This window comes from Struthio camelus, chromosome 2, assembly GCF_040807025.1.
Source record: "Struthio camelus isolate bStrCam1 chromosome 2, bStrCam1.hap1, whole genome shotgun sequence".
Classification (NCBI taxonomy): domain Eukaryota; kingdom Metazoa; phylum Chordata; class Aves; order Struthioniformes; family Struthionidae; genus Struthio; species Struthio camelus.
In genome coordinates, this window is record NC_090943.1 from 2,492,518 (window position 1) to 2,509,907 (window position 17,390).

Genomic DNA, 17,390 nt, shown 5'->3' on the forward strand with positions numbered 1-17,390 from the left:
GAGCTCTGGCATTCACATTCCACCTGATCACTATAACATAGCAGAAATACAGGGAAAACAGCACAACAGTTTTGAGAGACATGCCTATAAATTTAGTTCTCTCCATGCCCACTTCAGTGAGAGGCATTACAACAAGTTATGTTAGCTAGGATGTTTTCCTGGAAGTTTGCAAACCCCAGTAAAGCATTCCCATCATTCCACCCACATACAGTCACTCCAATGAGTAAGAAACAAGTTCATTTATATCCCCAGGGGACCCTATTTTGGTCCTTCTCAAAGGAGAAACATTTCTTTCAAAATTAACACATCTTGTTTTTTCGGTGGCTAAGAATGTAAATTAATGTGACACAGTATGTAAGACTTTGAACATATTTTGTGTCTAATCTTGGCAGAAATTAATTCAAATTTATTGCAAAGGCTCCAGCAGTCCCAGATGCAGCATTTTATTTTCTTTTCCCTTTTTATTTTTTTGGCAGAGGATTTTGCAGGGAAGAGGGCTAAGAAAAGAGCTCTTACTGTGTGATAATGAGCTTAATGAAGAAACGAAGAGAGAGATTTTCATCACTGGAGATTTCCGATCATGTGCATATCAGGTCCTCTTCCACCTTACCAAATAGGTACAGATTGAGAGAATAAGAGTCAGTGTCCACAGTCTGCAGATCATAAGTAACATTGACAGGAGGATAACAGTACCACACCGTGCAACATCTTTCCAGTCACAGGACCTGGAAGCACTCCTGCCTGGCCACATCACAGCTGGATCCTACCCTACAGAGGTTTCACCTGTGAAGTGGACTTTAGAAGACATAAGAACCCACTCAAACCTTTGCAATACTTGGTGTGCCAGACAGCGAGCTCATGCAAGCTTGTGCGCTTCCAGGGGAGCAGCATCCATGCAAGTATTGCCTGCTCTAAACACAATTCTCTTTTTCATTTCTTTTGCTTTTGACATCCTATAAAAGAAATCAGTTACACAGGGAGCGAACAGAAGAAAGCATGTGACTGAAATATAATGACTGACAAGGTGCATTCTTTTATATTGGAATCAGTGTGCTTTGATCAACTCTGGTGCTAGGAGCCTCTGCGGCTCCCTAAAGCGAAGGTGTGTTCATGTGCACTGACACCTCATCAGGCTTACTCCAAAGCTTTTACATCACTATTCTGCGGATGCTCCTCCTTTACAGAGTTCCCTTTTTATCAAATGAAGTGAAAGCAACATTTGAGAGCAAGAACGTAAAGTGTACAGACTTGGGTGGCGGGATAGCAAGGACCTTAGTGCAGGTGTCAGATAAGGTACAGGGTGATGGAGACAAAGTCAGGGAGCTCTGCTCAGAGCGGGATGCTCTTAACGTCTGGAGTCTGAGACATTTGGGTCGAAGTCCTGGTTCTGATACTGATTTATGGTGTGACTCCAGTTAAGGTCCTTAATCACTCTTGTTCTTGTGACGCTAAAATTTCTTTGTTTTCCAGGGCCTGTGTGTTGCAAAGAAGATGAGATGGGAGCATGCTGCTTCTGTTGCTCTGTCTCCTCCCAGTTTGAGGAATATAAGGAGCAGAATAAGTGCCTACCTGAGATGCTTTTGCCTCTCCCTTTCTCACAGCACTTGGTGAGACACAAGTTGGAGGCTTCCTTTGGCATTTGCCCTAGATGAACTCTGCCTCTGAGTATTTGGGCAATACCATTCCCAGGAAGATGGTAACCCACACCTTCTTCATGATGGAGAAGAGGAACTCACGCGGCTCTTGCTGAGCTTATCTTTCACCTGAAGCAGTGGCTTTTTTCCCACTCAGATCCATTGGTCTCAGATGTGGTGCATGCTGCTGCTAACTCCCCCAAGGCACGTTGCCGCAGATGGAGTTTGACACTTAGTATTTGGCAGTGAGTCTACCTGGACCAACTCCGGAAGCGGGAAGCATTGTGCTGGTGAGTGGTAGAGGAGACAGGAACCTGGACGCTCGCCCCAGATCCAGAGACCAGGTTTTGCATGGAAGAGTCATTGCATTCCCTTTCTTCACAGCCCCAGCTGAAACGATGGAGAAAAGTTCCTTTCTGAGCCTTACCTAAACCCTTGTAGCTGGTGCATCGTCCTGAGGCATAAACCTGTGCATCTGAGACCTCCTAGGCTGAGGAGGGGACTGAAAACAGATCGTCCACTCCTGCCTAGAAGCTGTAATCCCCACTCATCTAACCTGCTTTCATCCACTGAAAAATTAGTTGTGGGACTGAGATTCAGGCATTTAAATGTAAGTGCGACTTGGGTATCATTGTAGTCGATGGAGATCTAAGGCTCAAATCACTTGTCTGCATATAGGGGCAGAATTTCTGACCTAGCAGCATCCCTGACTTCTTGCAACTCCTCTGGCTTTGGAGGCAGTGAACTGTCACCATTCACTCTCTTGGTAAATATTTCTGTGGGTTGTGAACACCTCTCCCATCCTTGCTACCTAAGTCCTACACCATCACTGGTGTAGCACCAGCTGCACCAGCTCTGGTGCTTTTGGAACCCTCCATGAACTGAGTGACCTCATTAACACAGTAGAAAACTTTTTGTCTTGCTGGGTTCATTTTCTGCCAGGATGGGATGCGTAAGAGAGGGGAAAGGAAAAAGGAAAGGTGAGCTGAATGAGACCTGTCTTTGCAGTGATAGATCTCACTGCATGTGATAGATAGAACTCACTGCATGTGCTGAAATCACAGGGGTAGGAAAGAGCTGGATTAACATAACTCTGATTAATAGGGTGAGCCTCGTAGCCTGTACTTGAGATAACTCCCTCTTGGCCTCATGGTGTAGATAAAGCTGCACCAGCGCATGTGCTCAGAGACTGTGAATCCAATGGAGATGACAGAGCTTTAGTCATTATGATAGCTTGCCAATTATTTCCACTTAGCTTGTATGTTTTGCAATTGCCAGCCTAAATATCCGATGTCTGTTGATCTCCAGGCACAAACTGCTGAGATATTTACAAAGCACATTAGCAGAAAAGCCGCTCATGTTAAAACTACTCCTAAGAATTCTCCAGGAGGTGAGAGAAATAGGAGCCACACTGAAATGATGCAGAAGCCCCGGTTTCAAGACTGCTCAGGAAGAGCGAGTGAGAAGGCAGGCAAGCACTCAGTTCGGCTCCCCTTGGATGCCGAGTTTCTGCTGGAACGTGCTGAGCATCTTCACACCCCCTCCCTCCCCATGGGCTTTTGTCATCTGTGGACTTCACTGAAGTGATGATGAAGTGAGGACAGCTACTGCCTGCACCTGCACGGATGAGATCTGCTTTTTTATTCTGTGTGCCTCCTCCTACAGCCTGATTCGTATGTCTTTCACTAGAAAATTAGAAAAGAGATAAGCCTTCTGAGAAATACACAGTTCTTGGTCTAAGGAAGAATTTTCCTTCAGCAGTTCAGTAAAAGAGGTAGGAGGGAAAAAAGGAAAGCTTTCTCCCATGTGTCCGAGCCATCTCTCAGAAACCACATGACCCAATTCTTTGGGTTCTTCATTCTTTGGCCTTTACCATCCAGAAAGTACTTGATGCCTAAAATTTTCCATGTGCAAGTCCTATTTAGGAGGAGAGGAGTGCTAACGAATGTTTATCAAAAGCCTTGAGGTCCTCCAGAAGAACATATTTTAAATGAACCGTGTCCTCCCATTAGTTTAGGTCTTTATCGCTGTGCATTATGATCCTTATCAAAGTCCTGGTTCTCACCCCAGCTTTCAGTTTTGTTGCTATCTGCAGAGTAAATTTTATTTATAAGCTACTGTAAAGCCAGATTTTCCTTTGGTGGGAAAAACAGTGATATGGTCTTTAAAAGATAATAAATCTGTACATCCAGTGGCACTCAACAGCCTGAATATACGGAGGGAGCATGTCCTATCTGCTCCCTGTGCTTTACCCACAGCAATCTGACAGTGCCCTCTCCTATGCCAAGTTGGGTGAAGACTCTCAGTCACGGTGTTTTAGCAGTCACTTCTTCTTTGCTGGGGTTTTGGCATTCCCACCAGCTTTGCCATTAGTTTTGGTGCTTCCTCCTGACTTTGCTGCTTCAGCTTCTTTTTCACCTTTCTTTCCACCACCTTGTTTCTTGTCACCAGCACCCTTTTCTCCTTCTTTCTTCTTGGCCCCATCCTTCCCTTCTTTCTTGGATCCTTTTTTCTGGTCCTTTTCATTTTCCTTCTTCTTGGAGTCTTTGGATCCATTTTTCTTGCCTTGCGCCTTGTCCACTTTTCCAGATACAGTGGGAACTTCTTCTTTTTTCTCTTCTGCCACCTGAGCTGTATGCGAGATGGAAGAAGAAAACAGAAAGGGTGATATTAGCCAAGGAGGGGACAAAACTCCTGCTCCCTGCATGCAAATCTTGCACAAAGGAAAAAAACTTTTACGGGGACTTTGTCCACACAGCGCTTTTGCTCACTGGCCAGCAGCTTTTCATACCTTTGTTTTGAGAAGACGGACTAATGAGATAAAACAGAAGCAGTAATTTCAGGAGCTAAGTTGTGGCTCTGTTGGAGGAAACTGCTTCTAATGGTAGGAACTGGTTCATGAAGATTATAAGCACAGCCTAAAATGACATTCAGTGTGGACTTATCTCCCAGGAGAAAGAAGAGAAATATCTCTTTTGTAATTCAGCACAGCCCTGGCCTGTTTTTTTTTTGTTGTTTGTTTGTTTTTTTGGTTTTTATTTTGTTTTATTTTTCTGTACTGGGGGTATGTCTCCTCCAGATGAGAGTGGACAGTCGGGATTTTGCTGGGAATCTTTGCTCACAGACAAGCAGAAGATGACTTGCCCTGTAGAGGGCTACAGTATACGCTCTGCTTATGTCCTGCCCCAGATCCAGTCATTAAAGGATTAGTTTCCTACCTGCTACTGCAATTAATGGCAGCAACATACCATGGGCCTACAGCAATTAACCTCAGTGAAGATTCGGTTCTATTTTGTTGTATTTTAACACACAAGCCTTAATAGGTATAGGACACTTACAAGGTCTTTATTAAACCTTTCTTGGCCCTCTTGGTGAGAGGAGTCACCTTAAAAGTATCACACTCTGGCTCTGCAGATTTCAATTGTTCTAAATAAGGATTTAGTAACACAAAAGATATTCCTTATCTTTCTTTTTGTTTGGTTGGTTCTTTTTTAAATAAAAGTGGGTAATTTGCGCAAAAGCATTTCTGGGCTCAAAGTTTGATGCACTGAACTCTCAATTCAAGCTGCAACGTGACACTCAAATACAGATCAGATTTCATATATTTCTTACAGAAAGTTTTTTCTTTGGTCAAGACCAGCAGGGTATAAAGCTGTGCAAAAACATGTGAAAATGTGTTAAGTTTCCCATGACCCGCTTCCCTGAAAATCCCCATTATAGAAGTCAGATAGGTGAATAGATAACCATGTTACCACAACTTAGTAGTTAGTCTCAGCCAAGATGTAGCAAGGACCTGTGAGTGACCTCAGCAAACGGCAGATGATGGGCCACTGTTTCGCTTTCTTCACTTGACGCCTGAGTTAAATCAAATTACTTTACGTTTATCCGGGCTAAGAAACATAGCCGTTGCCTGGCTCAGATGTGATCATTCAGTGAGATGTCTCAACCCTCACCAGGAGCCTCTGTCATCTAATTGGCTTTAGTAGCCCCCTATCTCCCACTGCTATAGACTGCTGTAGTGCTACTTTCAGATTGCATCAGTGTATTACAGGGGAGAATCAAACCCGAATTTCTTATGCTTATCTGAAATATTGCCACAGCCTGCAGGCTGATGATACAAAATATCATCCTTTGGTCTTGGAAACTGGAGAGTCATTTGAATGTATAAATAGAAGGGAAATCATGCAGACTCTTCCTTACAACCACAGTGGAAACCCTCACATTTCATTCGAGATGAGGAGGAAAAAAAATATTGCATGCTTCCTGGAGGGATGCAGCAGGAACTGTGTGAATTCCCAGAAAAGTCAGTTGAGACTGCCTGAGTCCAGAATACAGAAAGGTCTCTCAGACCCAAATGGTACACCTCTACTCAGAGCAGGGGCCAAGTCCTGCTTGTATTTCTCACACAAAATGGGAGACAGAAAGGAATGAGGGAAATGATGTGTAATATTTTACACACTGAACCCTAAAATCCATTTTATTCATTTTCAGAAAAAGGGGTTGCTGCACATGACACTCAAAGAAGCACACGGAGACCCATCTGGCAACGAGAATATTCCATCACAGTAAATGTGGGATAGAGCAAAAAATACCAAGAAATGAAAGTATTTAACCATTATAATGTTTTCATCACTAATAGTATTTGACTCAGAAATCTTTAAAGCATTTAATAGCCATTCAGTAACTGAAATTGTTTGAGTCATCTCTCTGGCCTTGAGTAGGACTACCGGGTTTTCTCACGGTATAAATATAGAGGTAGTCTACAGATACATATCTTATATTTCATTAATATGTAAATCAAGGTGGGTTGCTAAATGCCAGTGGAGTGACATGGCAGAGCATTACACTTTGCACAGATGCCAACAGTAGCACAGAGAAGACACCTAAAAGTTTGTATACTTTCCGTTGTAAATGTCTGATTCAGGTAGTGAAAGACTTTTTGAGCACAGCATTCAGACTAATCTCAGAAGGAGGCCAAACCAGTGGGTTTCATCACATAAAGCTTTTGCACCTAACGTTTAGGGGTTAGGGGTCCCCTTTATAGTCACTGGAGACAAACGGGCACCTTTAAGGCACAATTTACCTGTTCTGGTTTAGCACCCACCCCTTATCATAAAAGCAGCCACATGCTTGAGAAACCTTTTCTTTTCGGTGTGGATAAAAGCAGCCGAAAGAATAAGAAGCTCCGATGCAGATATGTCCATTTATGTGTAGAGTATGCTTGTGGATAGATGAATCCCACCCCAGGTATCGGTTCCTTCAGGGTAGCTCAGGCAGACCCTTGCTCTGAGATTTACCTCTCTTTCGCAAACAACTAGGCAGCTTCACATCACAAGTATTCACGAGCCATTAGTCCACATTAGCAGCCACTCAGCAACCTGTTATCTACCAGGCTCCTCCTCTGCAGCATGTCAGATCCATAATTTAAGGTCTCTCCCGAGGTCAGAGTCAGCTGCTCAACCCACGCATTTCATGGAGTGGGAGCTTAGGTAGTCTTTACGGTGCAGCTGACTTCTCGAAAACGGCCTTGCCGTGGTAACTTGTTCATGAGTCCACGATGCAATATTTTACCATTGTCCAATTAAATCCACACCAAACCAGCCAGGTTTTCGATGCAGCCCGTGGGCATGTTTGTGGGATGTGAAGGCTGCTTACAGGGGTTCAAAATGTAATAATCTTCTGGGGCAAAACTAACATCCTCCTCACAAATTACCTCTTCTGCATCTTTGGGATATTTTCATCCTTATTTTACGGGCTTTCTAGATGTAATGGCTAGGCAGGAGGAGGATGCAGCAGTAAATGGGTTAATTTGGCTTTCTGCTATCTACAGGCATGAGCCAGACCTTCACACTCCCTGGAATCCACTGATAGCTGGTCCTTACAGAGTCTGATATTTTGTCTTTTCGGTAGGAAATCGAAGGATACCATACTAAGTACTTCCATGTGTGACTGCTCATACAAGTATTAACTAGACCTTTGGAGGACTTTCGACTTTGACTTTAAAGTTTAATTACTATTAACTATTTAACTATTGACTTCCATGGCAGAATTGGAAATGGGACTTTCCCCAGTGTTTCGCAAGTCTTTAGGGTCTGAACTCAACAAAGCACATAAACATGCAGTTAACCTTAAACCTGTCCAGAGGATCAGAATAGGGTAAAGTAACTTGTAACAGCTCCACTGATTGCAATAGGTATATGCAAATTACTATCACAAGCTATTCAAGTGCCTTAGCAAAAGCTCATATGAAAGGCTTCAGATTTTGTGGCCTGTCACTTCAAAGACTCTGTCTGTGTCTGTAATTTAAAGAGTGCAAATTACTAAATGGTACTATTCTAGCATGAATACTAGATTGCCTGCACTATTGAACTGTGAGAAGGATCTCTGACATGGTATTGGGACAGGCCAAGTATTACTCTCCCAGACACAGATTAAGAGTAGCATGAGTCAGGGATGATTTCCCGTAGGCCATTTAGATACCTACACTCTGTTTCATAGGTTAATGCAATTTTACTAATTATGTTATCTTTTACTAATTACGTTATCTTTCCCCAGTTTCATGACTGTAGCATCACTGAGTTAGTGAAAATTCAAGTTTGTATGAAGCTACAGACCACAGGGCTTTCAGAGACATGGGAAACGGGGCGGGGAAAAAAAAAAAGGAGAGAGAGAGAGATCTTTGGTTAAAAGGAATTGAGAAAACAGAGGTGAAACACAGAAAAGGAACTGAGAAGCAGTGAGTCCAAGGCATGATGGATCTCGTTGGAAGCCACAGAAAAGAGAAGCCAAAGAGACAGACAGACAGGAAGGCAGTCCCCCTAATTTCCTTGCAGGGCCATTTCATCTTCTTCTTTCACCACAGGCAGAGAGTTGAGAGGTCTGGACTGGACATGACCAGAGAGAGTTGGGAGACTTTCAGTAGAGCCTAGGGTACAGAATTAGGAAAGGTGAGTGAGAGGAGGGGACACCAGCCACAGAAATACTCTTGGTTGTCCCGATGGGGCTATTTAGGGGTAATGCGCTACCAACTCTTTTTCTTCCTACCGACATCCCCCCGGGAACTGGCGCTTAAAATGAATCCGACTCTCAGGAAATTTTAAACATGAGCTGCAAAGGAGTGACCCTGATTTGTGCTGATGGAGCAACTAGCTCTTTTATCTAAATGACCATGCCTGCTGCCACAAATTTTGTAGGTTCAGAATAGTGCATGCAAATGGGAGGGAGTTTATCAAATCTCTCCCATAGCAATATCTTCGTGATTGTGCCAAGGGAGCCACTCCGGTTTATACTGCGGGAAGATCTAGCTCTTTGCATTCATGCATCCACCAAAAGAGGAGATGGTTTTTATGTGTAGGTGTGAACATGGCACATACCTCCAGGGATCTCTGTCAGCTCGTTGAGTGGTGGCACGGTCTCCAGTTTGTCTGCATACGTCTTGGCTGCTTGCCGCTGAGCATATCGCGCCTCTATCTCTTTCTTTGTCCGGGGAATCCGGCACTTGAAGATACAGCACAAGGTGATAACTGGGAAAGCAGAGAGGAAAGCAAGGGCATTCAGTTTAGACCAGCAGAGCTCTGTTTAGCGCCGGCTGGCCCAATCACAGTGAAGAGACTTTAGCAGAAAGAAAGCAAATTTCAATGAAGTTTCCTCAAGTGGGAGCCATTTACATTAATTGAGTTGCTTTTTCCTCCTTAAATCCTTAAAAAGTTTGGGGCGTTCTTCTAAATAAAAGCTTAGCTTTCAAACCTAGTTAAGTTCTTAACCTCATGTATATACCTTGTGGAAATGGGTTCTGCAGGAAGAGATGTCAGACGATCAGTTTTCCATGTTCTGTGTTTTATTTTAACCGGAGGTGCCCACCTCGTATCAATGCTATGGGAAAGAAGCATGTGTCCAGCTTTCTCTACATCTCGTCAGTTGAGTCAGCTCCCCTGGCTTTGTAACATCATGAATGACGTATCAGACTTCTGAGACTAATTCAAGGCAAAGAGAGAAATAATCTGTACATTTGTTTCCAAGGGTGAACATTTCTCATTAACCAGGAGTAAAAGCACTTTTGCAGGAGGCCTGCACAACACCAGCACCTAGACCTTTTGATGCTGTAAATTTTCTTCCCTAAATCAGTTTGTTTTGCATCTGTCCTGCCTCTTCTAAGAAAAGGGGGATTATGTTAGCCAGAAGCAAGCTCTGCGTGACCCCTTCGTACCCTGCCCCCTCTAAAGAAAAGGAAAGTAGCACTTTTCTTAGTGTTTTAATCAAAACTGGTGTAGCGTTACCAAAAAAAAGCATAGCAGCTCCTCTACCCCTTTGCTGAGTTTTGCTGCCAAAAATATCTCTCTCCTTAAGCAGTTTGCTGCAGAGGCGCTGCAGTGGAATCACGCTCAGGGTAACTTAAAAGTCACAATAGGATGAGACATCTAAAGCTGAAGCGAACTGCCTAAAACAAGATGAAATTGTAACAACTTGTAATTGGGGAAGCAATCAAGATGCTTTTATCCTTACTCTCCTGCCAGGGTCAGGAACATGCCGTGGGTAATGGAGCTTTTACTTGTCTCAGAAAAGGAAAGAGAGGTACCCATATGGCATTATTGGCAGCACAATATTGGCAGCTAGCAGGTGGGTAACCCGCCACATCTGGAAAGCACGTGGCTGGCTCTGCCCTGCCGTTCGGTGCAGCAGTATCTCACTGTGCACCTTCCCACAAAACGTGCTATGTCACAGGCAGATAGCAGAGATTTTTTTCAGTCTAGCAGATTAAAAAAAAAAAAATCCAGCAGCTGGACTTGGAATCAAGCTAAGGTCGGAATAGAAATAAGCATACATTTTAAATGGAGACAATAAGCAGAGAAACAACTTATCGAGGGGATGACGTATATGTTTTATCTCTAACCAACTTTGAATCAAGTTCTATTGTTCTCTTAAAAGCACTCTGGAACTCAGCTAAGCAGGCAAATCCTCTACTTATATGGGAGAAAAATCAGGAAAATTAGCATCACCTTTCCTACGGATTGATAAACGATGAAACTGTCAGCTTTCAAGCAAAATGGAGTTAATCAGTGTCCTTGAAAGTCAAGGAGAAGATGCCCACTAACATCACAATAGTTCGCTTAGCCTTGGGGAAGGGAGTAGGGGCTGTTGTATCTATCTCTTGCACTTGTATTACTTTCCTATTACTAAAGACAAAAATGGTCGTTGCTAGATAACACTCATAAAGCTGGGCTCTCTGTTTAACTTTCTAATAGAGATGAAGTCGTTCATTGTGGTACTGGAGACTTATGTTGTCTTTGGACATGAAATGATTCATAACCAGCCCCTGGAGCAAGAGGATTATGTGGAAATAATAGAGCATCATTCCTATTTCCAACTCTACTGCGAGCTATGCTTAGTGAACGGCTTGATCTATGAAGAAAGCTAAGTATTAGACCGAGTGCTATTATTTCATAAAAGAGTAGGTAAGTGAACGAGATTTTGGTGTAGGAGCTCCAGGTCACCGAAACCCATGAAAAGGAATGATCATTTCATTGCTAGTGGGGTGCCTGCTGGATTCCTTTGCTTTTAAGACCATTTCACCCCCAGGGGACAGTGTGGGTGGAATTCATCTGCCCAGCTTTGTGTGTCCAAAAGTTAGAGATCAGAGTCTCAGACAGCCTCTCCAGGCTCCCTTTACCACTGAGGGAGAGAATGAGGCATCTCTACAGGGTGATTAATCTCATTTTAAGACAGACATTTGAGATAGGTCAGATAAATAAATTATCCTCTGCAGCTGCATTTCTCCCCGTTAACTGCGAAGAGTGCCTAAAATGACCAGTGTGATGCAGGACTGTGGAAGAGCTGTGACTCCGTGCAGATAGAGCTGGAGGCTCGAGAATGTACCGTAGGGCCACCCAAATGTCCCTAGAGATGTATATTTAGGCATGCAAATTGTTCCCTTAGTTACAATAGGTGAATGTCCTCTACTGGAAGTTAAGAATGAGATGTTTGTTGCCTGTTAGAAGACGTTTGGATCTGTCTTACCAGCATTTGTGTTATGCCCTGCCTCAGAGCAGTCAGATGTTATTACATTTGCTCTACTGAAACTTTGTCCATGAAGTGAACCAGAAAGCAAAGCAATGTAACACACATTGCTTCCTGGGCTTTTGTTAATGCCAGCCTTAACATTATCTTCCACTGGAAGAGTAGAGCTATTTTCATTTTGAAGGCAAGGTGAGAAATTGAACAGGTTTGTTAAGGGCCCTGAGTGCGTCTTCACCATCACCACCTTTCCTGGGGGTTTGGCTGACTGGGTTCAGGGCCACATCAGAGATCACGCAGCTGGTGGCCTTCAGAGAGCTAGAAGAAGCTTCAGCAGAGGCTCCCCCCTCTGTCACTTGGGGGTGACTTCTAAGCTGATGCTCTCGTGCCTGGTTCCCACCTGCGCCACACTGCAGTAGTGTTGCAGCTGTTCCCATGCCTGGCCATGTATCTGGTTGATGCGCACCCTGACGCACGGGTGTGACTTAACCTGCCTCGTCACTACAGACTTGCTTGGCAATCTGTGATTCTGTGATTCTGTAATCTCTGGGATGCATCTGACTCCAGTTGCTATCTCTAGATCTGATCCTGACCCTGACTTGCTGACCTGATTACCTGGCTTGACCTTGGACCTGTCTCATGACCGTGGACTTGTCTGGTGATTTTGCCTGAACCTGGCTATGGTCACTGGACCTGTTCTGCCCACCTTTGCCTTTGTCAAGGATAAGGCCTCTGTCAGCCTTGCCACTACGCTTGGCTCCTGACTTCCCTTCCCACAGAGAACAGCCTGCCCTTGCTGCCCCCTGAGAAGGTTAATGCAATGCATTTCCTTCCCTGGAGAAATGATGCTGCCATTTTTTTCAGGGATGCAGACTATGAATCCAAAGGTCAAGGACTGTGAGGATCGTTGTTTAAAAATGTCCATTCCATAGAAGAACAGACCTAGAATTGGATTACGCTGTCTTCTCTGAGAGTTAAACATCAAAGCAATCCTCTTACACAAGTTTAGGACATTACCACTTGTCAACTGAGCCACACTAACTGATGGGCCCACGCTCTCAAGCTAGCAGGTATGCTATAAAATAAGACAGTTAAAACCTCCATGGGGGTTATATATATAAAATGAAAGTAGCTTAAACCAAAAGTTTTACTTTGAGATACAATCGTGCACAGGAATATTAACTACAACTCAGCTGAGTGGTGATAAATTGATCCCTTTTGATTCTGGGTCCATAGGATAAAGTCTTTGTGGGACCATTTTGCTTGGCTGTTACTTTAGAATTAGCTGTTTTGCTTCTCTTCTGGCAGAGAGATGACCTGACTTCAACTCTTGAATATTTATTTTATATCAAATATTCACCAGATCTCTTATACCCCAGGTGAATCATGCTGTTATCAAACAATATTCAGTCTCATTCTCTCATGTTGTGGCCCTCCTTTTCCTTTCCAGGATCTCAACTTTTATTTAATTGTTGAGAAGGCTTCTAAAATGCAGCCTAAGTAAACTGTTACCTTAATGCTTGTCTGACACTGCAGGGAGCTTAAGGTAATCTCCCTAAGATGTATCACTGCCCCGTGGAAGAGCCATAAAGATATGCCATATCGAGAATTGAAATGGTGACATTGTTCTTGGTTTCTCTGCTTATCAAACTACAAAGGGCAGAAGAAGAAACTTCCTGGGCTAGAAAATGTAGTGGCATCATCTGCATTTCTCTCCTTTTTTCTCATCTCTTCTATATTCAGCACACATGGCCTTGTGATACTGTGATAAAAACTATGTTCCATTAAATGCACAATTAAAATCTAAGTTTTTCTTTTTCATTAACATGCTGTGGATTGCTTTTTTGTTTAGCTTCTAAAAATCACTTTCTCACTCTTTTTTCCTTTTCAGTTCCCTGATCTACAAGGTTGAATTCAGCCATCTATTCTGAAGGAACATTTATATTTTAAATTAAAAGTCAGGTCTGAACCTGCACATGGTGTTCTCTTTCCACACCGAAGATTCAAAGTGACAACATAGCAATTCTTTTTTCATTGCTTCTGCCAGGCTGATCATCTGAAATGTAATTTTTCAACTTGGAAACAAATACTTGGTGAACCTTTATGAAATAGCATTTCGAAAGCAGTCAACTTTTTGCCATCTGTGATGACAAAGGAAATATTATAATTGGTACCTTTACCTTTCTTCAGCAAATACTGAAAAATTCTGACTTGGGAAATAATGAAGAACTTGGAGACTTGTTCCTTTCTGGGTTTTTAACATATTTTCACTATTTTTACTGGAGATTATTATCTTCCTAATATCCATATGCAATACTGCAAATGGTTGAGGACCTGAGAAATGGCACCATAAAAACGGTAATTTGAAAACATCATCTGAAGTACAGGCTCAGAACAAATGTTAAATACATAATTTCCACCAAAACCAATTAGATGCCTATGACTAAATAATAACTCTATGTATGTGCACGTCAGTTAGCTTAAACTAAACTGCTTTGTATTTCAATTGGGGAGAGCGAAGAGCGTACCCATAAGACTGTGATTAGCTGTATTGGCTTAAACAAAATCTACATGTAGCCAAGTCACCCTGTTCAGGGTTTCCATTCTCTTCTCACTGAAGCCAGTTTAGCTCATCAAAAGTAAAACAGTTGCTTCTGATTTACCTGGAGAGTAAATTTAAAAAACAACGAGACTTGGCTCTCTTAGGAGCTGGGAAAGATATAAATGAAATATCGTCTCCAGGGACTGTTTGGTCTAATTTAGCAGAGCTATGATTGAGAACCCAACAGTTCCATAAACTGAATGGAAATTGGCTGCAATACACAGTAGGTTTGCTTCCTTTGAAGCTGAAAAAAACATAGTTTGCCAATGAAGCATTTAATTAACATTTAGCAAAGTAGCCTGTGCTGCTTTGAGTTAATTAGGCAGCCATTCCATCGTTAATAATGCAAGCAATTAATGCAGATGTATTCAATGGCAAGTTAACTGCAGCACTCCTGTGTAAATGCTGTTTGAGAAGCGTGGAGAGTTGTTTACTGTACGAGCAAGAAGTTGTTGTTAAGGAACGGACTAACATATTTTGGGCAGTCCAAACAACTCACAGTGATGTTAATAATAGACTAGTCATGACAGGGCAAAGTTCAATAAGAGCTGTTAAAGTCTTAAATAAAACTAGCTAGTGCTTGGGTGGCTGCTCATCAGACTGGTCCATCCTGAGTGCTCAGCTGCTGTGACTGCACTGCTACTGGTTTCTGAACCACCACATTTAAAGATGCCACTGCTGCTACCAAAGCTCCTGCCGAGCTTCTTGTGCTTTGGAGAAGGTCCCTCAACTCATGGTCCAGTAGGGTGAGGCTTTCCCTCCAAAGGGCATGCAATGCTTTGAGGTGGTAACCCAGTCTGGAGTTCTGATGACAGTAAGGAAGACTCAGAAATTGCTTTCTTATAGAAAAGAGAGTGAGGTATGAATGGTGAAAACAACAGTTTTAAAGTCCAGGGCAGAGATGGATCTCATGCCCTCTCAAGATCCTCTTCAGCTCTGTGTCTTGTTCCACTCTCTGTTACATACAGTTCTCTCAAGGAAAATCTACTACTCCTGTTACGTACTAATTTCCTAGCGAGCCAGAATAGCATCCAAAGCACAAGGACTTTTAGATTGCAGTTACAATATGACTTCAAGCAAAACATGTTTTTAAACATGCGCACCCTTGCAATTTGCCCTGAGGATATTCTGAAAGGACTGCTGCAAGAGGTCAAGGCTGCTCTAATATTTGCTCGGCCTTCAAGCTTAACTACGCTGCTACATGCGATATTTTCCTGGTGTCTGGACATGAATGCTTGTCCACACTGTTTGATCACTTCTGTGCTACAAGTTATTATATTTAATTAGAGTCTTACTGAAATAACTTGTGTTGGACTGAATCCTGCCTTACTCTGGGGAGCCAAGGTAGAGAATGTGGCAATAATTAATCGCCCTCCCTCCCACATTTGTTTCTCAAATTGCTATTTGAATTGACCTGATTTTGATTTCCAGACTCTGCTTTTGCATCTATCCATTAGACTGAAGAGACCTTTAGTACCTCCCCCCTCACCAAAGTCCTTCAATGCTGCAATCAAGTGGCCTTTTGATCTTCTTTCTGACAAGCTGAACAGACTGCACTCAGTAAGACTCCTGCTGGAAGACCTTCAGTGCCTCCAGGCATTGAATAGAGGTGAGTGTTTGGGGTATTTTTTTTCTACAAGCCCTCAATTTTTCAGCAGTTCTTTTAATACATAGGCATAAGCATCTCACCAGGACAGCAGAAAGGTGAAAATATCTTCCTCTGTCTCACTTAAGCTGGAAATACATCCAAATAGCTCTTTGTTGTAGCATTACCTTGAATGGGTTTGTTTAACTGTTTGTCCACTGTGCTCTGAAGATATTTTTCAGGCACTGAACGTCCGTTTATTCTGTATTTCTTGCTTCCACCTTAATTCACTGCATCTTGTTTGAGTGGACTCAGCTAGCTCTCCCTGCCTGGCTCCTTCTACCCCTCTTCCCATCCTCCTGTCTCCTGGCAAGGAGGAGAGCTTTAACAGTAGCCTCTTTGTATTTATTTTGAGCTCACTGGAAATGTGGGTTAAGGTTGGGCCTCTTACCAAAACCATTGTTTCCTTTGGAAATCTTAGTTGTAGAGAAATTAAATTTCTGAGCTAAGAAACTTTGTGCAGGATAAAAAGAAATGGGTTGTCACTGGGGGTTCTCTGTCCCATCTGTGTAGACCCTGTCAGGACGGTCAGTGTGCTTGAGGGCAAGGTTCATCTCATCCTAAGGGAAACGTCTAAAACAGATTAATTTTCCCAATTGTTCTTTCCACCGGTCACTAGAGATATCTACCCTGAAGGTGTCTCCAGATGGTTGAGGGGAATCCTGGTGACAATGTCAACATTAGACACTGCTGCTGCTGATCTGAGTTGTTAATTAACAAAAGCTCTTAATTAACAAAGCTACCGGTATCTTAAAAACTTCAGAAGTTAAGCGGAGAGCTCTCTCTAACCTTCTTGCAGGGATGGCATTTACCATCCCAGGGGGCAAGAGATGTGGAATTGAATCGTCTCCATTGTGTCCTTGCAAGGAGAGGAGCTATCACAAGGAGGAGCCAATACTGCACCTGCGTGAGGCAGGATCTAAGAATGATCCTTTTGTCTAACGAGGAAAGATGTCTGTTTTCAGGCATTTATTCAAAACATAGTCAACAAGCCGAGCCTGTCTTTTCTGTCAAACTAGAACTAGGAATAAAACCCCAAATTCCAATGCCTGCAGCTCATCTAGTGACTTGGGTAGATCAGAAATAGACTTGGATCCAATCTCTGCAGCTCAGACTTGTCTCCTCTCTCACACGCATGCACAAAGCTTGTGTAGTCCTATATATGTACTAACTCATAATTCATTGCAAAGAACATATATCTGTTACTTACATTAATTTTCACCACCTGAGGGGTAGGGCTATTGCATGTTATTTACCCCTCTTCGGGGATTTAGCAAAATTCTTATGCTCTTTAGGTTGATGTTAACTGGATTTTGCATGAGATGGTGGCTTTGTGCTGGTTCTCCACGCCAGATATAGATAATGCTCAGGTGAGTCCAAGCATGAAATTACACATGAAAGTCAAAGGTGACCCAGACTTGTGAGAGTCATTGAAATGATAACAAGTGCAACAATAAGTCACAAAATGAACAGGTAATCAAGGGGTGAATGCGGTTTG

The 17,390-nt window shown here is 42.9% G+C and overlaps 2 protein-coding genes across 8 annotated transcripts in view; one reads left to right on the forward strand and one right to left on the reverse strand.

Moving 5' to 3' along the window:
- Positions 1-222: 222 nt before the first annotated feature.
- Positions 223-17,390, reverse strand: part of TMIE (transmembrane inner ear) — a 40,621-nt gene continuing 23,453 nt past the window's right edge. Inside the window, exons 3-4 of the mRNA XM_009684163.2 lie at positions 9,008-9,157; positions 223-4,265 (exon numbers count right to left, since the gene is read on the reverse strand). Of these exons, the coding sequence (XP_009682458.2) occupies positions 3,958-4,265; positions 9,008-9,157 (458 nt within the window). The 3' untranslated portion in view covers positions 223-3,957. The remainder of the gene's footprint in view (positions 4,266-9,007; positions 9,158-17,390) is intronic.
- Positions 14,823-17,390, forward strand: part of ALS2CL (ALS2 C-terminal like) — a 78,445-nt gene continuing 75,877 nt past the window's right edge. Inside the window, exons 1-3 of one of the 7 annotated variants that reach the window (XM_009684152.2) lie at positions 14,823-15,591; positions 15,705-15,856; positions 17,188-17,262. In XM_009684152.2, the coding sequence (XP_009682447.1) occupies positions 17,215-17,262 (48 nt within the window). In that variant the 5' untranslated portion in view covers positions 14,823-15,591; positions 15,705-15,856; positions 17,188-17,214. Of the gene's footprint in view, positions 15,592-15,678; positions 15,857-17,187; positions 17,263-17,390 lie in introns of those variants that run through there. The other 6 variants (XM_068934059.1, XM_068934057.1, XM_009684159.2 and 3 more) reach the window with 6 other exon arrangements.